The 23,430-nt window shown below is 48.9% G+C and overlaps 2 protein-coding genes across 8 annotated transcripts in view; one reads left to right on the top strand and one right to left on the bottom strand.

The window, feature by feature from the left end:
* The window catches only part of Nfe2l1 (nuclear factor, erythroid 2 like 1), a 25,714-nt gene continuing 2,284 nt past the window's right edge, over positions 1 to 23,430 (top strand). Inside the window, exons 1-6 of one of the 5 annotated variants that reach the window (XM_042673545.1) lie at positions 430 to 533; positions 1,974 to 2,192; positions 2,483 to 2,994; positions 7,653 to 7,868; positions 8,831 to 8,989; positions 9,782 to 12,447. In XM_042673545.1, coding sequence (XP_042529479.1) covers positions 2,485 to 2,994; positions 7,653 to 7,868; positions 8,831 to 8,989; positions 9,782 to 11,128 — 2,232 coding nt within the window. In that variant the 5' untranslated portion in view covers positions 430 to 533; positions 1,974 to 2,192; positions 2,483 to 2,484 and the 3' untranslated portion in view covers positions 11,129 to 12,447. Of the gene's footprint in view, positions 185 to 429; positions 534 to 1,973; positions 2,995 to 7,652; positions 7,869 to 8,830; positions 8,990 to 9,781; positions 12,448 to 23,430 lie in introns of those variants that run through there. The other 4 variants (XM_042673542.1, XM_042673543.1, XR_006146644.1 and 1 more) reach the window with 4 other exon arrangements.
* Cbx1 (chromobox 1) overlaps positions 20,862 to 23,430 on the bottom strand; it is a 14,563-nt gene continuing 11,994 nt past the window's right edge. For all 3 annotated transcript variants that reach the window (XM_042673558.1, XM_042673562.1, XM_042673561.1), the window contains one exon: positions 20,862 to 22,113. In XM_042673558.1, the coding sequence (XP_042529492.1) occupies positions 21,969 to 22,113 (145 nt within the window). In that variant the 3' untranslated portion in view covers positions 20,862 to 21,968. The remainder of the gene's footprint in view (positions 22,114 to 23,430) is intronic.

The following is a 23,430-nucleotide window of genomic DNA, read 5'->3' on the forward strand; positions in this document are numbered from 1 at the left end:
GGCGGGGAGGGAAGCGGAGGCTGGGAGCTCCAGGCCGGCCGGCGGTGGCGGCGGCGAGGCCCGGGACTCGGGCTGAGGGCTTGCGGTGGCGGCCACGGCGGATTCAGAGCCCAGCAGCGGGTACCAGGCACATTGCTGTCCCTGACGGGAGGGGTGCGGTGCAAGCCAGGCCGAGGCTTATGGGGTGAGGGGAGGGCGCTGTGGCTGAGGGGCCGGCGGCGGGAGCGGGGCGGCTGATGGGGGGGAGCCCCCCTGGAAGAGCCGGGGCCTGGGTCTGCGGAGACTTCCGCGGGGCGCCCCACAAAGCCTGTTCCTGGGTGGGCTGGACCCGGGAAGCTTGAGGGCGCCCGAAGGCGTGGTGTGCGGCCCGGGCTTGGGAGTGGGGTGGGGCCACCGGGACGGAAGGCGGGGTGAGGTTCGCCTTTCAGGGTGGGTCAAGGCCAAGAAACTCGCACTTGTTCGCCGGGTGCTCCTGGAGGCTGGGAGCCGAGGCACCAGACTGGGCATGGAGACTTGGATCCGGCCGGACTCGGGTATCCAGGGCAAGGCAGGGTTGGGAACCGAACTCCGAGTGGGGTCCTCTAGTCCAAATTCAGATCTTTAAAGAACTTTGTCCTGTTTTAATAAACTTCAGGGACGCTTGGGAGGTTTTAGTAGTAAATTGCAGGAGAAAGGGAGGGTAAGGCACACAGGAATTCAGGATTGCAGTTGTATTGAATAGAGGGTGTGCAGGCGTGTGTGGGTTGTGTGTAGTGTATTATGTAGTGTAGTGTAGATCCCGAGTCCCCTTTGGAATAAAGTTGGAAAGGTGGGTCATAACAGAGCAGATGTAGAAGAAGTCTGTCGTGGTTTAGGGATTAAGGGAAGCCCAAGTAGAAAGCAGAAACGAAGAAGCAAATTTACCTTCTCCTCATTTGGCAATCTGGGTTGAGAACTTGGCCATATCCTTCTGCTTGTGCTCAGAAGGTCATATGAATGAAGATAAAAGCTCCCTATGCAAATTCTGTGTGGGAACAGTCATATGAAGGTCCTTCCATTCCTTTCCTCCCTTTTCCCCTTTGCTCTCTCAAGGAGGGAGTGATAGAAAAAGGAAATTAGATCCCCAAGTTGGGAAAACAAAAGGCTTTTTTCTTTTGTGTGAAGTGGTGGCCTGGACATTGTCCTCGTGTTTTTTTTTTTTTCCTCCAACATACCCTTTAAAAATCCCTCCCCTTTACAATTGGAAGAGAGAGGAATTGTAGACAGTTTGTTTCTGAGACTTGGGGAACCAGCTTTCCTTTAAGATAGGAAATGAACTTTTGCTAAAAATAGAAGCTGAGCCAGGCACTGGTGGCTCAAGGCCTGTAGTCCTAGCTACACAGGAGGCTGAGATCTAAGGATCCTGGTTTGAAGCCAGCCCAGGCAGGAAATGTTGACGAGACTCCTGTCTCTAATTAAACAGCAAAAAGCAGGAGGTAGAGCTGTGGCTTAAGTTGTAGAGCCCTACCCATGATTGAAAAAAGAAAGAGTGGCCAGGCCCTTGGTTCAAGCCCTAGTACCAGCGCAAGCTTGGGCATGCTCCTGTGCGCACATGCTGCGTATAATGTGGAGAGGGGAGGGCAAGGGAGATTGGTAAATCAGATCATATGTAAGATGCCCTGGGCATTGTGTACTTACAAAGCAAGCCACTTTTTTTTTAGGGAATTGCAAATTTAATAGCCAGTAATTGAAATTCTTTGTTATAATATCTTCATTGCTCATTTGTTCATAACAGTTTGTGGGGGTTTGTTTTCTTATTAATGTTTGAACTCAAGGTCTGGTGCTTACTAGATGTGCCCTTAATTTGCTTTTATTTCTGAGACTATAAGTGTTTGGTGTTTTTTCTTCCTGCCAGAGTGTCCTTTTAATGTGTTTCCTACCTTCTACTTGAAGGTTTTCCTACCCGTGTCATGATGTGAAAAACACGGAATCTTATCTTGTGATTCCCTTTTCAGGTTTCTCTGGAAACCCCCCTGGTAAGTGTGGAGGAGGCGGGACACTGTGACCCAAGACAAAAGGCCTGTAGCTGCAGCCAAAGAAAATAAACCTTAGGAAGGAGAAAGAAAACAAAACCAAACCAAACCGTTCAGCTGTTCCTGTGAACAGCCTGCAGTGGAATCTCCAGAGAGGACGAATGTGAGTGAGGAAGTGACTGTATGTGGACTGTGGAGACAGTAAGTCACGTGGGCCCTGAGTGCCTGGACTGGGTTAGGATCAGTTGTACTTTCAGAGGTGAGGTGTCCAGAAGGGAAAAGTGAATGTGGTGTGGAGTGTGGCCTTGGCTCCACGTGGTGTGCTTTCCTCTGGGGCCATCAGGGAGTTCAGCCCTTGTTTTCTGTAAGGGTGGGAAACAGGGTCTGGCACTGAGAAGGGTGACCTGCTGGCTGGAGCGGCAGAGCAGTGGCCTTGCTTTATCTTTTGGAAGATTTAAAAACCAAAAAGCATAAACATTCTGGTCCTTCAGCAATGCTTTCTCTGAAGAAATACTTAACGGAAGGACTTCTCCAGTTCACCATTCTGCTGAGTCTGATTGGGGTGCGGGTGGACGTGGATACTTACCTGACTTCACAGCTCCCCCCACTCCGTGAGATCATCCTGGGGCCCAGCTCTGCTTATACTCAGACCCAGTTCCACAACCTGAGGAATACCTTGGATGGCTATGGTATCCACCCCAAGAGCATAGACCTGGACAATTACTTCACTGCCCGGCGGCTCCTCAGTCAGGTCAGGGCCCTGGACAGGTTCCAGGTGCCAACTACTGAAGTAAATGCCTGGCTGGTTCACCGGGACCCGGAGGGGTCTGTCTCCGGCAGCCAGCCCAACTCAGGCCTCGCCCTCGAGAGTTCCAGTGGCCTCCAAGATGTGACAGGCCCAGACAACGGGGTGCGAGAAAGCGAAACGGAGCAGGGATTCAGTGAAGATTTGGAGGATTTGGGAGCTGTAGCCCCTCCAGTCAGTGGAGACTTAACCAAAGAGGTTAGTGGCCCTGTGGTAAGTGGGTGGGTGAGATGGAGGGGGGGGAGGGGGGATGGGGAGGATAGAGCCTGGTTCTGTAGCATTGTGGATTTAGCACTGAGGTCTATAGATTGTGGGGGAGGGTGGGGTGTCTTAGGCACAAAGTTTGGCTAGGAATGGGGTCTGGGTTTAGGGTTGGGGGCTGGGAGCATTTCCCTGTATAGAACCATTGACCCATCTTTAAATGTACTGTCAGGACAGTGGGAGGTGCCTAGAACATGCCTGGGTGTTTACTGCTTGTATTTCAGTATGACTGCTGGAGGCCTGAGGGGGGAGGGCCATGTTGTGATGGGTTTTGATGCAGTGTATCTCTGTTGCTAAGACAAATACTGTGTGAGTTCTTGCCTTGTACCTCTTCCCCACATCAAACTTGCATACTGTACCCTAAAGTTCTCTCCAGTGGTCAGGCCTATTGTAAGGTCCCCATAGCTCAGTTCTCCTGGGCCTGAGCCAGTGAACAGACTTGAATAGTTCTTCGTGGCCAGTAGAGGCCAAGGCTCCTATTGTTTGCCAGAGTCCACTGCAGAGAATAAGGCAGAAAAGACTGGAAGCTACAAGAGAATTGTATTCTGCTTCCTAGGTCAGCTTACTCTGAGCTATCAGAAGTGATCTTTACCTCTGCTGCTGTCTTGTGGTTGACTGCCTTTCCTGGCAGAAAGGATGCAGTCTCTTGCTTTCTATAATGCAGGCCTATGCAGGATGGCTAGGCCTATCCTTTTGTCACATAATGTGATAAAACTGCTTGCACTAATCACCTAGCTTGTGAAAAGGCCCACTGCATTCCATTGGCCTTTAGGGAGGAAGATGCTATCTGGCTCTGGGATGGCTCTGAGCTGGTTATGCTGAAGTTGACTCCCTTTGCCCACCAAGTCTGGCCACGCCCTGCTTTGGGAGCTTGTTCTGACCTCACTTCTTTGAGTGTAAGTAACTGGGAAAGAATATGGTTTGTTTTAGGTCCCTGATCCTCATCTGGGGATGATTTTTTTGCCCCTCAGGGAATAGGTGGTATATTATGTAGCGTCAATTTTGGTTGTCACGTGGGGGTGTGTGCTACTAGTATCTAACTGATGAGGCCAATGCTGCTGCTGACTAGCACAGGACAGCTCCCAAACTGCAGGTTTATCTGACCCCGACCCCCCCCCCCCCCCAGTTGCCAATAGTGCTGAGATTGGGAAACCTGCTCTCTGCTCCGCTGGCTGTTATTAGATCTGCTTTGAGAGAAGCTAGGATTATCTGATCCTGGGAGTCAGGAGCATCTCTTGCATTTCAGTCTCTTAGATTCTTGCAGTTCTGGTTGGAGCCTCACCCCTCTTCTGCTTTCCTATCCCCTGCCCTTCAAGCCAGCTCCAGTCTTAGCTGAAGAAGTATGCTCGGGCCTCTGGTCACTTCTCCGGAGTGTGTCCGGAGTGTGTCCAGGGGGTGTGGAACAGGGCTTTTGGGAACCTTGAGGGGAGGTGGTAGTTCTGCTACTCTCCCTTCAGGAAGTTCTGGGATAGATGTGGGATGTCTTGGATGTAATCGAAGTGGGCTGGGGCCAGAGTGGGATAGGACTCTGAGCCCCACTTCTCTACTCTCTTGGCGTTGAGTAGTCATGCTTTCCTTAACCTCAGGGCTTCGCCACTTTTTTGGGGAGGTGGAGTAGGTCAGCATGAAGGGCCCAGGCCGGGAAAGTGGGGGGAGAGATTATGATGTGTTTAGAACAACATTTCTTCAGCAACTCTGGGATAAAAATACCCAGGTCCAGAGCATGTGACAGGCACTGCTGGAGCTGGTATTATCCCTGGGGTGGTAGTGCTCCCCCACTGCCAGGCCTGTTCGATGGCTGCCATTACTTAGGCCCTTGTCAGGATAGGATTCCCTTGGAGGTTGGCACTCTGCCCAGACCAGGGGGTGGCCTGTTTACAGCTCTTTCCAGGCTAGGAGCGGGTTGTGACCAGGGAGAACACACTGTCTTTTCTGACCTGACCTTAGGCTCCAGGAGAGCAGCAGTGAGGAGAGTGAACTGAGTTGCCCCTGAGAAACTAATCCTGGAGTCTGAGATGTGATTCTGATTCTGTCAGAATTCTCCCTCCCCCCTCCCCCCAGGAGAGATGCTGGCCAGGGGTCAGGCAGAGAACTTAACAACTACAAAAAGCTAAAGTGAAAGGGGAAGTGGGAGGCATAATTGTGGCCAGGATGTGTTCCTGTGCTGGGCTTCAGAATTGTATTGACTGTCCGTTCGGTCTTGGGTCTGGCCAGCACTGTGGCATTGTTACATTTGGGCAAAAAATGGCTTTACCCCTTTCCTCCAGTCTGGCCTGCTTTAGGGTGACAAAGCTCCTGCCTTTGCCCTTTTTTATTTGGCTTGAGTGCATTAGGTTTCTGCTCAGCCTGGCTTGTGATCCCTGGCCTTGAGAACTGGCTACCTCCTTCCTAAGGAATAGAAAAAACTCCTTTCCTTTCCCAGCAAAGAATTTAATTTCCGGGTGAAACTGCAGGAGTGTCTGCCCAGTCTCTAGTGGGCTGGAGAAGCAAGATGCGACAAGAGGGAGGAGAATGGCACCCCTTCCCCCATGGGCGCTCACTGCGCCACCCCAGCTGACTGACTGGGCTGGGTGGGGCTGCCCGCCCCTGGGTGCATCTCCTCAAGGAGACGGAGGCGGCCCAGGGATGGGCTGGTTCCTTGCGGCAGCTTTTCCAGCTGCCCTGGTGCAGAGATTGGCTCCCATCTGCAGCTAGGTAACAGGCGGTGGGAGGGGATTGGCTCCATCCGCATCTCCAGCGGAGACTTGGGGGAGGAGATTGGCTCCCGGCGCAGCCTAGGTAACGACAGTGGGAGGGGATTGGCTCTTTCCGCAGCCCAGCTGCTGACCTGGGGGAGGGGATTGGCTCTCTGCAGCCTCAGCAGTGACCTGCAGGGTGGGAGGGGGAGGGGATTGGCTCCTTGCGGCAGCCTAGGTAACAAGTTTGGGGGGCGTGGGGAGGGGGAGAGGGAGGAGCGGGAGGATAGGTCCAGGAGGGAGCTGGCTTTCCTCTGCATCGTGAGCACGGAGCATGGGGTGGGAGTCCCGTCTCACTGCAGCCTCTGCGGTGAGCTCAGGGTGGGGGCTGCTGGGCGCTTGAGTGGAACTGGGGTTGTGAGGTGGGAGGGGGCTGCTCCAGGATGGAGGAAGGGGGCTGGGCTGGGCCGCCCAGGCAGCAGCACGGGCGGGGCACCCTCCTCGGGCCCCTTGGAGCTAGCAAGGGGCCACCCTTCCAGCCTGGTGTGCTCCCTGAAAGCCAAGAGCTCCTTGCAGCCCCCTGTCCGGCTCCCCGGCACCGGCTGCCCTGGGGCTCCTCTCCCAGACCATGACCCGCCTGGACCGCAGCTCTCACAGTGGTGGGGGCCATGCCAAAGGCAACCAGCCCCTTAACTCTTTACTGGCTGGTCACCGGGTGGCCCAGCCCCCCTCTGTTCCTGGGTCCAGGGCTCCTGCTCAGGTTGGTGTACGATGGGAAATTAAAGGGAGAGGAACTTATGGGAGGTTTTAGGGGTCTTAGGGTGGAAACGGATGGGTTGAGTGGGAAGGGGTATAGTACCTGCTTAGGGACAGGGAAGTGGGTCTGAGCTAAGGATGCTGTGCTTCTTAATCTCTGAATGGGAGGCTGCACTTTAGGGTCTCTTCAGGCTTGTTGGGAGGACTTTGCCAAAGGGAGTGGCATGTATAGGAAGCCCAGATGGCTTGATGGGGTTTTATGTGGGCGGCAGTTGGTGCAGGAACCGTTCAGGAGCCATGGGACAGAGCCAGAGGGAGGTATTTTGATGTCTAAGGTGGTAGTTGGAGCTGAGCTGTGCTTGGGGTTATGTCCTTGAGTGGGTTGACTGATGGGGAGCTGGGTGTGGTGAGGGGAGGTAGTGGGGCCGCCCTTGGCAGGGGTGGGGTGCCCAACGAGGATCATTTGACTGCTTGAGGCTCCCCTGGGATCGAGGCAGCTTGCTAGCTTCAGCTGAGATGGGATTCTGACAGAGATGGATCTTGAGGTGAGCCTGGGCTTTAAGAGTTGTAGGTGTTCAAGCTTACTCCTGCTGTCAGTCTCTGAAGGGGGAATGGCTGTAGGAAGGGCTGGGGACAGCCTATTCTTGTCATTGGTTGCATCAGGTGGTTGGAAATGCAGGGATTTTCCTCTCCCAATCACCCCACCCCTTTATGCAAAGCAGTGGCACCACAGGCTGATGCAAGCCTGGCCACTGCTAGGCAATTCTGCATCATAGCTCACCCTTGCTTGCTGAGGCCAGCCTTCTACAAAATACATTCTCAGGGTTCCCATTCCAAAATCAGAGACGTGTTACGTTTCCTTCTCCTTTCTTATTACGTAGGGTGGGCTGGCCCTGCCCTTTGGCCCCAGGTATGTCTCTAGTCCACAGACCCTCAGACCTGTATGGTGCTAGTCATGCTAGTGGCTTTTGCTAATGTTTCTCTTTTGCCCTGGAAATGTATAAATGAAGCCTTGCTGATGTAGAGGAGCCAGAGGGTAAAGAGTGTGGAACTGGGAGGGGCCCCACCCAAGACTGGCATGGCGTTAGGAGGGACCATGAGGGGCAGAACAAGGAGAAGCCTCTGGGGTCTTGAGAGCTAAAGCCATCATGGTCTGTCTTTCAGGACATAGATCTGATTGACATCCTTTGGCGGCAGGATATTGATCTGGGGGCTGGGCGTGAGGTTTTTGACTACAGTCATCGCCAGAAGGAACAGGATGTGGATAAGGAACTTCGAGATGGAGGAGAGCAGGAGGACACCTGGGCAGGCGAGGGTGCGGAAGCTCTGGCCCGAGACCTGCTAGTGGACGGAGAGACTGGGGAGAGCTTCACTGCACAGGTACTGGCGCCTTTGCTACTGGCCTCTCTGCTACCTGCTCTCTCACACTTAAAGGCTGAAGTCTTTCTTCCCTTCCCCTAGAGGAGGGTTATGTCTGTGGATGGACCTGAGTTTTTTTGGCTTTGGGGAATACAAAGTCACAGTAGCTGGGCTCTATAATGGGAAGGGGATGGCAATTGATTCACAAGTGCCAGGCTTTGGCAATAGACAGCACAGAGGAGGCAAAGCATTTCGCATCTTGGTGCTTATCTAAGGACTCTTCCCCTTCTCCTTTGTGTCTGAGACTCAGGATCTATCAGTAGTTGAAACAGGAAGGTAACCAGGCTGCAGCATTGCTGAGGAAGAGGTAGCAGTCTCCGTCCGTAGTCAGCCAGAGCCCAGGCCAGCCAGACTTAGAGATGCTATTGCCATAAATGCCTAGTTGGGCTGGACGCCGGTGGCTCACACCTGTAATCCTAGCTACTGAGGAGGCTGAGATCTGAGGATCGCGGTTCAAAGCCAGCCCTGGCAGAAAAGTCCATGAGACTCTTATCTCCAATTAACTGCCAGAAAACCGGAAGTGGTGCAGTGGCTCAAGCAGTAAAGCACTAGCCTTGAGCTGAAGAACTGAGGGACAGCGCCCAGGCCCAGAGTTCAAGCCCCATGACCAAAAAATTAAAAAAAAAAAAATTGCCTAGTTGGGGGACCAGACAGTCCTGTCTCTGGATGGCCTTAGGCTGCTAGAGGCCACCTGTCCCTTTTGGAAAAATGCCGAAGTATGCAGGATCAGAGGGAGCCCACTGAGCCAGCAGGGTGGCCTGCACATGGTGTGTCCCTCCATGGTTGTCTGCAGGACCAGCTCTGGGTTCTGACCTTGACTTGGCTGCTGGGGGTGAATTCAGAAGAAGACCATGTGATGCTATCAGTGTGAGGAAAGCAGAAGGTGGTCTTCCTCACTTACCGATGCCTTTTGTGCTGTCTAGTTCCCAGCAGATGTTGCCAGCATCACAGAAGCAGTGCCTAGTGAGAGTGAGTCCCCAGCTCTTCAGAACAGCCTCTTGTCTCCTCTCCTGACGGGGACAGAGTCGCCATTTGATTTGGAACAGCAGTGGCAGGATCTCATGTCCATCATGGAAATGCAGGTAAGGTTACCAGAACAGCATAAGCTGATGGGTTTTCTGTAGTGTGTCCCAGCATGTTATCTGCACCTCTGAGTTCAGGGTAACGCTTCATTTGGCCGGCCTACAGGAAAGTGGGGATACTGAGAGGTAACCTGTCCAGGTTATCTCCTGGGGTTTGGGGAAGGTATGGTTGAGGTGGAGTTGGGTTAAAAGCTAGGATAGCCTTCTAAAGTAGGGCCTGATTGTAGGTGTGCCTTCTTCCTCTAATTCAGCCCATCCCTTGGGTGATATTCACATAGTGCTTTATGGCCATCCTCATTTCCCTTTGCTCTCCTGATCATATAATTAGTACTTTTTTTTTTTTTTTGCCATGCTAGGGATTGAACCCTAGGTATCTGCTAGGCAAGCACTACTGAGCTAGACTGCAGTCTCCTTTGTTATTTGAAGTGTGCGGAAATTGAGGGTCAGAGATGTCAGGTGACGTGGCAGTGATCACACAAAAGCTGCGCAGCTAAATTTCTGACTCAAGTCCAAGTTCTTGGTGCTGATTCCCTCTCTCTCGAAAATAGGGGTATCTGGCCACACGCAAATAGAGGCTGGTCCTTCCTGTAACTGGAGTAAAACCCACAGGAAGGAACTACCTTTGCTGGGCCTCACAGGGTCCAAACTGGGGCCAGGAACTGACCCTGGACTTTGCTGTCCAGTCTGTTGTTCTTGTGTCCAGACAGTTGCGCTGTGGGTTAGGGGCCTGCAAGGTGGGAGCCCTGGGAGGAGTCTGCTCCTAGTGAACTCTGGTGCTCTTGTCCCTTCTAGGCCATGGAAGTGAACACATCAGCCAGTGAAATTCTGTACAATGCCCCTTCTGGAGACCCCCTGGGCACCAACTACAGCCTTGCTCCCAACACTCCCATCAATCAGAATGTCAGCCTGCATCAGGCATCCCTGGGGGGCTGCGGCCAGGACTTCTCACTCTTCAGCCCTGAGGTAGAGAGCTTGCCTGTGGCTGGCAGCTCCACACTGCTCCCGCTGGTTCCCAGCAACTCCACCAGCCTCAACTCCACCTTCGGCTCCACCAACTTGGCAGGGCTCTTCTTTCCACCCCAGCTCAATGGCACAGCCAATGACACAGCGGGCCCAGAACTGCCTGACCCTTTGGGGGGCTTGTTAGATGAAGCCATGCTGGATGAGATCAGCCTGATGGACCTGGCCATTGAGGAGGGCTTCAACCCTGTGCAGGCCTCCCAACTCGAGGAGGAGTTTGACTCTGACTCAGGACTCTCCTTAGATTCTAGCCATAGCCCTTCCTCCCTGAGCAGCTCTGAGGGCAGCTCTTCTTCCTCCTCTTCCTCCTCCTCCTCCTCTTCCTCTGCTTCCTCCTCTGCCTCTTCCTCCTTTTCGGAGGAAGGTGCTGTTGGCTACAGTTCTGACTCTGAGACCCTGGATCTGGAAGAGAGTGAGGGCGCAGTGGGCTACCAGCCTGAGTATTCCAAGTTCTGCCGAATGAGCTACCAGGATCCATCGCAGCTCTCCTGCCTGCCCTACTTGGAGCATGTGGGTCACAACCACACGTACAACATGGCACCCAGTGCCCTTGACTCTGCTGACCTGCCACCGCCCAGCACCCTCAAGAAAGGTAGCAAGGAGAAACAGGCTGACTTCCTGGACAAACAGATGAGCCGGGATGAGCACCGAGCCAGAGCCATGAAGATACCATTCACCAATGACAAAATTATCAACCTGCCTGTGGAGGAATTCAACCAGCTTCTGTCCAAATATCAGCTGAGCGAGGCCCAGTTGAGCCTCATCCGGGACATCCGGCGTCGGGGCAAGAACAAGATGGCTGCTCAGAACTGCCGCAAGCGCAAGCTGGACACGATCCTGAACCTGGAGCGGGATGTTGAGGACCTGCAGCGTGATAAGGCCCGACTGCTGCGGGAGAAAGTGGAGTTCCTGCGATCTCTGCGTCAGATGAAGCAGAAGGTCCAGAGCCTGTACCAGGAGGTGTTTGGGCGGCTGCGGGATGAGAACGGGAGGCCCTACTCGCCTAGTCAGTATGCGCTCCAGTATGCTGGGGACGGCAGTGTCCTCCTCATTCCTCGCACTATGGCTGACCAACAGGCCCGGAGGCAGGAGAGGAAGCCAAAGGACAGGAGGAAGTGAGCTGGGGTGGGTAGGGGGTGGGCACTCACTATGACCGAAGCTGGAGAAGGGCTGGGCCTGGACCTGGACCGACAGTGGGGACATCAATGCCTTCTTATCCAATATATCTTCTCAGATGGGATGACTGCGGGTCAGTGCATAGGAAGAGGTGGGCGCAGGCGCTGTCTCATGCAGCTTCCCTTCTGGGGTAGAAGTGACCAGACCATTTGGGTGGCTGGGGTCCCCACTCTACCCCTTTCTTTAAGGGAAGAGTAGTGCTGGCATTGCTGGAGGTAGAACAGCTATGTAGAGTGGAGGTAACCAAGGGGCTGGGAAAGAGTTGTGAAAGGAAAAGTGGTAACAAGTGTCATTCCTGGAAGAAAGGAAGGAAGGAAGCCCTTCAAAAATCAAAGCGGTTAGAAAATCAAAGGGAAGGTTATGGTGGGCTTTGGCCAGGATCATCTAGGCAGCAGGTTTGAGTGACTGGTGGGCCTAAGTTACCGGTGTGATAAACCCCATTTTATCCAAGAGCGGGTACACAGCTAGAGGAGGGGCCAGGGAGGAGGCTTTTTTTTTCTTTCTTTCTTTCTTTCTTTCTTTCTTTCTGTTTTAACTCTTACTGTTCCTTGTGCTTTGGCATCCCTGAGGAGAGCTCTTGGGAAGTCACTTGTAACGTTTCAGTTAAGTGGAATCTGTGGGGACCCAACACTGGCTTGGTTTCAGGCCAGAGGGCAGAGGGACAGAAAAAGGTAATGAGGCCATGTTGCCACAGTCCCAACACTAAGCATGTCAGTTGCTACCCTGTCACTGCCGCCTCCATCGGGCCTCCAGCCATTCTTGAGCTGAGGTTGTCTGGTGGTCTCCATCAGCCTGCATGGAAATACTGTGCCGCTCCCACTTGCACCCTGAGTTTGTGGTCCCCACCCTCACTAGCTGCCTGTAGCTCTCAGGAGGAGGGTGATGGGCCTGCAGCTTCCTCCTCAGGGGCTGAACCAAGGCAGGGGATGATGTTCAGGGAGATGCCAGTGCAGCCACCTGCCAGCAGTATTGAGCACAACACTGGGCCTCTTCCCTCAGGTCTGGGCTTGTCACTGGGGGGAAAAAAAAGAAAAATCCCTACAAAACCCAGCACCAAGAGAAAAACTAGTCCTTAGAATTTCTTGCGCTTTGATTTTATTTTACTTTTTAAACTGGGGCTTGTGTCCCATTTTACCTATAGGGTCTAGAATGCCTGTGTTGAGTAAAAAGGAGATGCCCCAATATTCAAAGCTGCTAAATGTTCTCTTTGCCATAAAGACTCCGTGTTACTGTGTGAACACTTGAGGCTTTTCTCCTCTGTTTCAAGGTCTTGTCTGCTTGCTTGTTGGGGTTTCTTTCTAGAATGAGAAGTGCATGTAATGGTGGCTGAGGGCACCTAGCACCAGGGTCTTGGCCATCGGCTGTGTCTCCATAGCCCCAGCTTAACCCGGGCTGTTGGAGAACATCCTGAAAGAGGGAAGGGATGCGAGTGCCATGGCGGCCCGTTAGCTCCAAGACCACAGTGTCTGTGTGTGTGGCTTTGCCACTGCTGCGGCAGCCTCTGCCCAGCTTTGGAGTACTGTCTACTCCAGACCAGCAGGAGTAGACTGGGGGGGTGGGGGTGGGAATCACTGATTTCCCTGCCCTGTGGGGGAGGGGGTTCCAAACTGAGCAGTAGGGATGGAAGGCGCAAGCCTGGGAGTGCTTTTTATAAATTATTTTCCTTGTAGATTTTATTTTTAATTTATGTCTGTGACCTGCCAGGGAGAGGAGAGAAAGATGCTGTGAGCACATGACAAAATAAAATAAAATAAAATGGATGATTAATCTCAAGTGCAATTCTTCCCCATTTCGAATTTAGATTGAGAGGAAGGGAACAGGCCCTGTGAGGAGAGCGTTGCCCGTTGCGTGGCTGGGCAGTTCCAGTGGAGAGGGGGCGGGTGGCCAGCTGGGGAGGTGATAATGGAGAGCTTTAAAAGACCAAAAAAAAAAAATCTTAAATACTGCATCACACACCTGTCAAGGAAGAATTCAGACAGAATCCTTCAGAATTTTCATTTCTCATAGAGAAATGATGGTCATATCACCGCTCCTTAGCTGCCCACCTGCTACAAACTGCATTTTTAATCCTGACAACTTTGTCTAGTAGCCTCACCTGCCAAAGGTGCAGAGCACTAGAGTGTAGTCGTGAAAACCTGAGAGGTCAGTGGCCATACTGCTGTCACAGAACAAAAAAGCAGGAAGCAAGCTCCAAGGAGTGTGACATGCTAGAAAATACCTTCAGCCCATGTAAGTGGAGTTTGTTCTAGTCCTCAGCCTGTGAAGAGCTGTACAGCATTCAGACTCTCCTTGGTGGGTGCTCAGAATGCGAGATGATTCTGGTGAAAAGGCTTACTGGGTGCCCTCTGAGATTACTGGACAAAGTTTCTGGCTTCAATGTATAGTTTTCCCCAAATCATCTCTACTTAGAAAGGGGTGGTAACCACAAACAAGAGCTCTTCTAAGAATTGATTTATGTCTGTAAGCCAGATGAAACAGATTCTTAAAGCAGAAAAAGTAAACTTACAGATCTTTAGTCCAAGTCAGTAATTAAAATAAAATTTATTAATTAGGGTACACTGTAAAGTTATTTAATGTTTTTGAATGCTTTCTCTCTTTGCCCCCTTGCTAATGTTTTCCCTTGTCCAAGTCCTTGTGTGAGTGTACTTTTGTTACTACCCCTTGGCACCAGAGATGTAATTGGGTCAGCAGTGCTTTGGGGTTGACTACATTTTGCTGCTGGCAGGTAGAGTGAGGTGTTGAAGCGTCTGGGCTCCTGGCAGGAACATATGAAAACTTAGGCCTGTGGCTGGGCTACTATCACAAACCCATCTACCTTAAACTGGAGGTAAGGATGCATCCTGGTATGAAGCAGAGACAGACAGGCCTTAGTCTTAAGTACCTACCTGTTCAGCGTGACCTGAGAGTGGCTAGCAGCAGTATGTTTTGTCTTTTTAAGCAGTCCCTAGGCTTTGTTCAGAATGACTTTTCTAAGCTGGGTGCCAGTGGCTCATGCCTGTAATGCTAGCGATACTCAGGAGGCTGAGATCTGAGGATCATGGTTCAAAGGCAGCCTGGGCAGGAAAGTCTATGAGACTTAATCTCCAATAAATTATTCAAAACCAGAAGGAACAAAAGAAGCTCAGAAACAATGCCCAGATCCAGTGGTCAAGCCACAGAACCAAAAAGATTTTTCCAATATATCTTTTTTTTTTTTTTTTTTTTGGTTGGTTGTGGGGCCTGAACTGTGGGCCTGGGCCCTGTCCCTTAGCTCTTCAGTGTAGACCAGTGCCCTACCACTTGAGCCTCAGCCCCACTTCTGGGTTTTTCTGCTTATGTGGTGCTGAGGAATGGAACCCAGGGCCTCATGCATGCAAGGCAAGCACTCTACCACTGAGCCACCTTCCTAGAGCCTTTTTTTTTTTTTTTTTTTTTGGTCGGTCATGGGACTTGAACTCTGGGCCTGGGTGCTGTCCCTGAGCTCTTCAGCTCAAGGCTAGCATTCTACCACTTGAGCCACAGTACCACTTCGGGTTTTCTGAGTGGTTTATTGGAGATAAGAGTCTCCTGGTCTTTCCTGCCCAGGCTGGCTTTGAACCAGGATCCTTAGATCTCAGTCTCCTTAGTAGCTAGGATTACAGGCGTGACCCACCGGCGCCTGGCTATATCTTTTTTTTAAGTGCCATTCCTGGGGTTGGAATTCAGTATCTAGGGACTGTCTGTGTGCTTTTTTTATTCAAGGCTAATGCTCTACAACAGCTCCACTTTTTGCCCCTCCCCCCCCTTTTTTTTTTGCTAGTTAATTGGAGATGAGAGTCTCATGAACTTTGCTGCCTGGGCTGACTTTAAATATCAACCCCTAGATCTCAACCTTCTGAGTAGCTAGGATTATAGGCATGTTACTGCCGCCCTACCATCTTACTCTTGTAAGATGGAAAACAGACTTACTGTATAAGTGAGGCTATTTGAGTTATCAATAAAAGCAGAACTAGGGCCCTCTGAAACAACCTAGTCCTAACCGAAAGTGTATTCCTTGCCTAATAATTTTTTTTACCGCCACTTTCACTTAAAAAACAAGCCCACAGAACTAGCTGGGTAGAAGCTACCTTTAATTCCAGTACTTGGTTGGTAGTGAGACCCTATCTTAAAAGAAAAAAAATAGGTTTGGGAATGTGGCTTAGTGGTAGAGTGCTTGCCTAGCATGCACGAAGCCCTGGGTTTGATTCCTCAGTAACATAAACAGAAAAAGCCAGAAATGGCTCTGTGGCTAAAGTGGTAGAGTGCTAGCCTTGAGCAAAAGAAGCTCAGGGAGAGGGCCCAGGCCCTGAGTTCAAGCCCAGGACCGGCAAAAGAACAAATAACCCAAACAACAACTACAAAAAACATCTGAAATGGGAAACAATTTATCTAAGGACAAGCTTTTAATTTCATCAAGGTCTAGCCTCCTTGACTGACTGTCTCTTCCAGGGAAAAATCAGTTACGTGTGTGTGTGTGTGTGTGTGTGTGTGTGTGTGTGTGTGGTGTGTGTATATGTGTGTGTGTGTGTGTGTGTGTTTTTGAACCCTAACTTCCTCAAACTGGCCTCATTCCTGCTTTTAAAACTCACTTAAACTAGACAAACTTGTATGGTAAACAATTGGAATAAGTGCCTTTTAGAAAAATAACCCCTTGGGCTGGGAATGTGGCTTAGTGCTTGCCTAGCATGCATGAAGCCCTGGGTTCCATTCCTCAGTACCATATGAACAGAAAAAAGTCAGAACTAGCGCTGTGGCTCAAGTGGTAGAGTGCTAGCCTTGAGCAAAAGAAGCTCAGGGACAGTGTCCAGGCCCTGAGTTCAAGCCCCCCAAAAAAGCCCTCAAAGCCTCTTCAGCAGGACACTGGTTACTCATGCCTGTAATCCTAACTATCCAGGGAGGCTGACATTGAGGATATTGGTTCAGAGGCAGCCTGGGCTTGAAAGTCATCTCCAATTAACCAGACATTGAGAAGTAGAGCTGTGGTTCAAAGTGGTAGAGTGCTAGCCTTGAACAAAAAAACTCAGGGACAGTGCCCAAGCCCTGAATTTCAGACCCACAACTGGCAAAAAACAACAAAAACAAAAAACCAACCTCGTTATCAGTCTCAAAGTTTCTGTTTCATCCTTTGAGCAATGACCTAAGGCAGTAACTTCCAAACCTCTTAAGTAAGTTAGTTCAGAGAACTACCTGGTGCACAGGTAGAGAGCAAGAACTCTGTTCCCACTGGTATCCATATAGAAACACCTACTAGCCTTTCCAGAACTCATTCCTCAGCTATAGATATTGTGTAGGAGAACCAATGTGCTTGTCAGTTAAACTTAATTTCCTGTCATTGATACATTCTGTCCCATCTGACAAGTGAAAAGGCTCACAAACCCGTTGACTACTCATTTTATCAGTGTACCAACCATAACCTTTCTATTTCCTCAAACAGAAGTCTGTCACCGTTCTTATCTTTGGTTCTGAACACTGCAGTAGATAATGGAGCATTTGAAAACAGTGGGGATACATGTAAAATCTTAACAGTAGAGTTCTAGTTTTTGTTTTTTTAAATCAGTCTTTGAAGGTTTCTGTATACCTGAATCAGGAATCTGGTGCACAAGCTGTCTTCAGTGGTGTGAAAACCTTATCCAAGAGGAATGTTTTCAGTCACTGGACTGAAGCCTTTGTTTACTTTTTTGGGGGGTGGGGGTGGAGGGGAGAGGGTGTTTATTACTGGAGTTTGAACTTGGCTTGTACTTCCCAAACAAACTTTTCCATTTGAGCCATACCAGCCATGTACTGCCACCTTTTTTTTTTTTTTCCGGGGGGGGGGGAGTGTACACCGCGGAGAGGGGGAGATACAGGGTCCCTATAATTGCCTAGGCTGATCTCAAACTCATGAACTCAAGTGATCCTTCCACTTTACTGAGATTTACTGAGAGTGGTTTGCTCATTCCTGGGGATGGAATCCTGAGTATGTGGGACACAACTTCTTAGCCTGGCTCACACTTGTAATCCTAGCTACTCAGGAGGCTGAGATCTGAGGATCGTGGTTCAAAGCCAGCCTGGGCAGGAAAGTCCATGAGACTCTTATCTCCAATAAACCACTAGCAAACCACAAGTGGCACTGTGGCTCAAGAGGTAGAGCGCTTGCCTTAAGCTGAAGAGCGCAGGGACAGCGCCTAAGCCCAGAGTTCAAGCCCCACAACCGGCCAAAAAAAAAAAAATCTATGTGGGGTGAGCATTGGTTTTGGTACCAAGAGAAAGAGCACAATGCAGACCCAGTTTTCCTGTTGAATATCTTAAGCCATTTAAATATCAACCAAAACAAAAAGCCAAATAGTCATCACATACTCTATACTTAAATGTTTCAGCCTTGCCTAACTGGCCTATGCAAGCAAAAAAGCCTTAGAGACCACTTTGTTTGCTTCTCCATCTCCAACATGGCAACTATGCTCTTCCTCCCGGAATGGTTTTCTTTCATTTACTTTCACATTCAGCAGTATATTTAGTAAAAAGCATATAAGGCCAGGACAATGAGAAGTTAGCTGTGTTACAAGAAATGAACAACTTTTTTTTTTTTTTGGGTCCGGTCGTGGGGCCTGAACTCTGGGCCTGGGCGCTGTCCCTCAGCTCTTCAGCTCAAGGCTAGCGCTCTACCACTTGAGCCACAGCACCACTTCCGGCTTTTTCTTTTTGCTTATGTGGTGCTGAGGAATCGAACCCAGGGCCTCAGGCATGCAAGGCAAGCGCTCTACCACTGAGCCACTTTCCCAGCCCCAAGAAATGAACAACTTTAAACTTAACACACTGGATAAGGCAGAGCAAATTCCAATGCTGAACACAGCTAAACCAGTGATAATAGAGACTGACAGCTGTTTTAAGATATTAAAACAGCTCCTTTCAAACTTAATCCCAGATCAAAACTAAATGGCTCTATTTGACACATGTTCCCTAAACCAAATGCCAAGACTTTTACAAGGTGAATGCTGGCCTGTTGGTGGTATTTGCACAATTATATTCCATACAACAACTGCATTTCAGTTGATGGATTGCATGCGCACATATACCATACCTACAGCCTACTTGTGAGGCTATTTCTAGGTGAGTTAAAAATTACCCAATGATCATTTCTTATAAAGCACCCTTTAAGCTGATTACGTTTCAATCAGATTTTAGGGGGCCCCTGAGCTTGGACATGCTCAATCTTTTTTTTGGGGTGGGGGTGGGATGTTGGTACTGGGCCTTGAAACCAGGACCAGGAGCTCTCCCTTGGATTTTTTTTCACTTAGCTCTACCACTCGAACTGCACCTCCATTTCCTATCCTAGCAATCTTAAGTTTTAAATGAAGACTTCTTATGGAAAAGCCTAATGTGCACAGATTTATTCCTGCCTCCACAGTTCAGTAATATGGAGGTATTGTAGAGAGAACCAGATCTGGGTTTCAGAATTCTAGTTCTTGCCAGGCACCCCTGTCAGGTATTCATGCCTGTAATCTTAGCTACTCAGGCTTAAATCTGAGATCAAGGTTCAAAGCCACTGTGGGCAGACAGAACTGACTCTAACCTCAAACAGTAAAAATCTGCTAGTGGAGGTGTCTCAATTGATACAGCACCAGTTATGCGTGGCACAAGCAGAGTGAGCACATGAGGCCCCAATTCAAGCATCAGTACACACATACACACATTCTATCCCAAATTATTTTGCAGTAGTAATCTAATCGTTTTGCACCCCCTCCCTCCTTTACTGTAAGGGAATTGCCTTGTAATTCATATTCCAATGCCATAGATCATGGACCATAAAGATGTGCTAGGCTACAGACAAATACCAAATGATCAAAGACACTTTGAAATGCCGGGTGCCGGTGGCTCATGCCTGTAATCCTAGCTACTCAGGAGGCTGAGATCTGAGGATCACAGTTCAAAGTGTCCATGAGGCTCTTATCTCCAATTAACCATCAGAAAACTGGAGGTGGCATTGTGGCTCAAGTGGTAGAGTGCTATAGCCTTAAGTTGAAGAGCTAAGGGACAGCGCCCAGGCCCAGAGTTCAAGCCCACAACTGACAAAAAAAAAAAAAAAATTGAACTGAATCTGACCACAGAATTTTCTGGAATATCTGAAACTAAGGATTTAAATAAGGTTATTAAAAACCTATATTGTACCTGGTAGTGGTACACACTTGTAATCTCAATCTTGGGAGGCCATAGCAGCAAGTTGTTCAACACTAAAATCCTAGCTATTTAGGAGGTTGAGGGCCAGAGGAGCAGTATCTGAAGCCAGCAGGGCTCTAAGACTGCCCAAGCTTGACCCATTCTCCAATTAACCAGCAAAAAACGGCTTTTGGAGGCATGGTTCAAGTGGTAGAACATCAGTGGTGTGTGCGGAAGCTCTGGGTTCAAGCCCCAGATACCTGCCGAAAGTTTCTGATTATATTATCCCCTAAAAACCCTAAACAAAAATCCAACTAAAGACTGGAGGAGCAAGATTTTGATTGGCTCTGTCAGTATCTGACACTTTTTTTTTTGGTCAGTTGTGGGGCCTGAACTCTGGGCCTGGGCACTGTCCCTCAGCTCTTCAGATCAAGGCTAGCACTCTACCACCTGAGCCACAGCACCACTTCCGGCTTTTTTTCTTTTTACTTATGTAGTGCTGAGGAATCGAACCCAGGGCCTCATGCGTGCAAGGCAAGCACTCTACCACTGAGCCACCTTCCCAGCCTGAGTATCTGACACTTCAAGATAACCAATGTTGCCTAGTATGGTGGTGTATGCTTTGGATGGAGGTAGGGAGATAGAATGAAACTTATATCATCTATATTAATCAGCTCTCCTTTCCTAATAGTAACTAAGGTAGTAAATAATTCATATACAACTCCTGGGCCAGAGGTTTACAGTATTCTGTAATTTCATGGAAGATATCCAATAAACTCATTTTTGCACTGCCTGAAGAAATGTTCTCTGAACATTTCCCAAAGCTTACTTAAGATGTGTTGTGCCTATTTGTATTTTTTTTTTTTTGGGTCCGGTCGTGGGGCCTGAACTCTGGGCCTGGGCGCTGTCCTTCAGCTCTTCAGCTCAAGGCTAGCGCTCTACCACTTGAGCCACACCGCCACTTCCGGCTTTTTTCTTTCTTTTTGCTTATGTGGTGCTGAGGAATCGAACCCAGGGCCTCAGGCATGCAAGGCAAGCGCTCTACCACTGAGCCATCTTCCCAGCCCCTATTTGTATTTTTTTAACCCCAGTCCTGAGGAGGCTGAGACAGGAGGATCAAAATTTCAAGCCAGCCCAGACAACATAGCAACATACTATTAAAAAAAAAAAAAAAAGACAAGAAACCCGGGATTATAAATCTATAGTTTTATTAAGACAAAAACTGACAGTATGGTATGAAGTGTACAGTTAAACAAAAGTTTCACAGATGTCTAACACATGCCTAAAAAGATTTTACAATGTAGATGTAGGTCTTAATGTCAAGAATCCATAGAGCAATTTTAGCTGGACATGGTGGTATATGCCTATAATCCCAGCATTTGGAAGGCCGAGGCAGGAGAATTGAGAGTTCAAGGCCAGCCTAAGCTATATATCAAGACCTTGTCTCAGTGGGGGGGGAGGGGGACACACAAAAAAAAAAAAGACAAAAGGATACTTTTGGGTAGCTGTTAAATCTTACAATTGTTTTGCACTTTTTTTTTTTTGTACTTTTTGAGGAAAGCACTGCCCTAGTATGAAAGGTTAATCTCCTGAGACCAGAGCTTTTGGAATAATTAACCCTTGGAGCGACTCAATGAAATTTGTGCTGTGACTGAACCCTGACACTAATGGTCTCAGAGTTCAAAGATCAAAAAACAGATCACAAGCTTTACCGTAAGAGCACGAGGCTCTTCTACCTCCTACACTCCCTCAGCCTTCCCCAAACAATTCAAGCCAGTGACTTAAGTGGACAAATTGAAAACATAATTGGAAGAAAAAAAAAAAAAAAAAGAGGGATCCTTTTCTAATTTCAAGATTTAGCACCTTGAAGACAGAATGGTCTGCCTGTGTATACTCTTCAATAAAGGACCCCCCCTGACCCCCCTTCTGCCTCAATTTGTTGCCCTCTCCACAGTGGCAGCTTTGGTAATTTAGGAACTGGCTTAGCCTCATAGGCAGCATGAAGCCGAGTCAGGGAACATCTCATTCACAGCTTTTCAGCAGTCTCTACACAGTCCCTATTTATGGTGTCTATGTTACTTTTTTTGAAAAGGTAAAATATTCTGAACACGGAACCAAATCATTAGGTGTTCTCTCCATTGTTTTACCATTTCCCCAATCAAGCCCCAAATTTAAATCAAAATGATCCTATCTTCATCTCCCCTCCTCCCAGCCCACCCCTCCCAATCCCAAATAATACACCAGTAATAGCCAAAACTACACACATGCTACGCTGTAAAAATGCAGTTAACACTATTGGGAAGAAGGCTGTGGGTTGTGGAGATGCTCTTTGAAGATCAACAGTATCTTTTTGCTCTCCCACACACCCACTTCTGCAAGTCCTGTCCTTCATAGAAGGCCCTTTGCGTTTCTCAGCAAAATGCAGAGTGGGTTGCCTTGAAACACTTAACCCTTCCCCCTCCACTGGGATGGGTGTGCAAACTATATAGCGTGGAACGGCTTTAAAGCACTTGGGCTGCTGCAGGGCATAGAAACGATACTGGCTCTTCAAAGGACATCTTCTCAAGCCACCTTATGGTGTCAAGACAAGGAGAACTCCTTCCTCCCCATTTCAAACCCACAGTCAGAGGTGACAGGGGCTGCTACTCTGGAGTTAATTCTTGTCGTCTTTTTTGTCGTCATCCTCGGAGGGGTAGGAATGCCACGTCAACCTTTCCTCATAGAACGATATGACAACCTGTGGGCACTTGACATTAGCTTCCTTGGCAGGGACTAGATCAGCCTCATCAGAGTTTTTCCTGCAGAATAAAGCACAGAGAGACTTTGAGAGCTGCTGCTGCTGCTGCTGCTGCTTTTAACTTGGATCATCCAAGAAACAAGCTAGGGAATGGTGAAAACACGGCCCATGTGGCATTTACTGCCAGTTTTCAGACAAGTGACATCCTCAGAAATCCTCCCTTGTAGAAAAATTCAGTGGATTCTCAGAAAGGCAAAACCAAAAAAGCTCGATTCTCTAGAATCCCAAGAAGAGGAGCACCCACTCTTCCAAAAGCAGTATTCCAGCTGACTGTTCACAGAGCCACCTGTACTTTGTGGGGCTCAATATCGATCTGGCACTTTCTTGGTTACTCAAAATTATGCTGCTTAACACTATCAAATGTCATCTTCACACAATTTCCTTATTTTGAAATGGTTCTTCAATGAGGAGATAGAAGATGGTTGTTCCATAATTCTCTATATATTTCCCCAATTAAAATGTTCTCAAAATCTGAAAGCCATACATTCTAAGGGAACCAGGAGTAAAACCCTAGGATCATTGGGGGGTATCTTGGATGGAAGCATTAATATAGGACAGGCAGCAGATATATCACCAACAAGGTACCACCCCAAATCTCCAGAATCGTAAAAGGAACTGTAGAATAAAGCTGGTAAAGTTGTTTTTGTGAGTAAGCAAACCAAGAGAAAGGGAGGAAAATGGACTGTGGACTGTATCAGTCTGAGTAATCTGAGGCATGCTGAGAGGAATATTTACTACTTTCAGAAACAATCAGGTATCTCTACTCTCCAGGAAACAAAACAAAATACTTTTATTATGTGTGTATGTGATGGAATCTAGGGTTTTGTATATGTTAGACAAATGCTCTACCATTGAACTCTTCTTCCAGACACAGAGAAATCATTTTTTAATGGGCCAGACATGGCCATACATGCCTCTTCTACTCCCAGCTACTCTCAGGAGGCGAAGTTCAGGATTATGTAGCTTCAGGCCAACCTAGGTCAAGTTACTGAGACGCCAAATCAACCAATTAGTCTGAAATGGTATGTGCCTGCAATCCCAGCTATAGGAGTGGCCATAGGTAGGTGGATTGTACAAGATTATCCTCGGCAAAAACGGGCTGGCGGGTAAAGTGTTTGCTTGCTAAGTTTGAGGCTCTTGAGTGCAAACCCCAGTATCAGAAAAATCAGGATCCTCCAGTCACAGGCATGAGCCACCAGTGCCTAGCTAATGAAATGTTAAGTACAGTAATAAAAAGGTACCACTGTAACTCAAAGTGGTTACAAATAGAGGAAGTGCACATTAGCTGTACTTAGTAAATCCTACTATGAAGTTTAAA

The sequence above is a fragment of the Dipodomys spectabilis genome, unplaced genomic scaffold, assembly GCF_019054845.1.
Source record: "Dipodomys spectabilis isolate Male_0828 unplaced genomic scaffold, ASM1905484v1 ptg000018l, whole genome shotgun sequence".
Taxonomy (NCBI): domain Eukaryota; kingdom Metazoa; phylum Chordata; class Mammalia; order Rodentia; family Heteromyidae; genus Dipodomys; species Dipodomys spectabilis.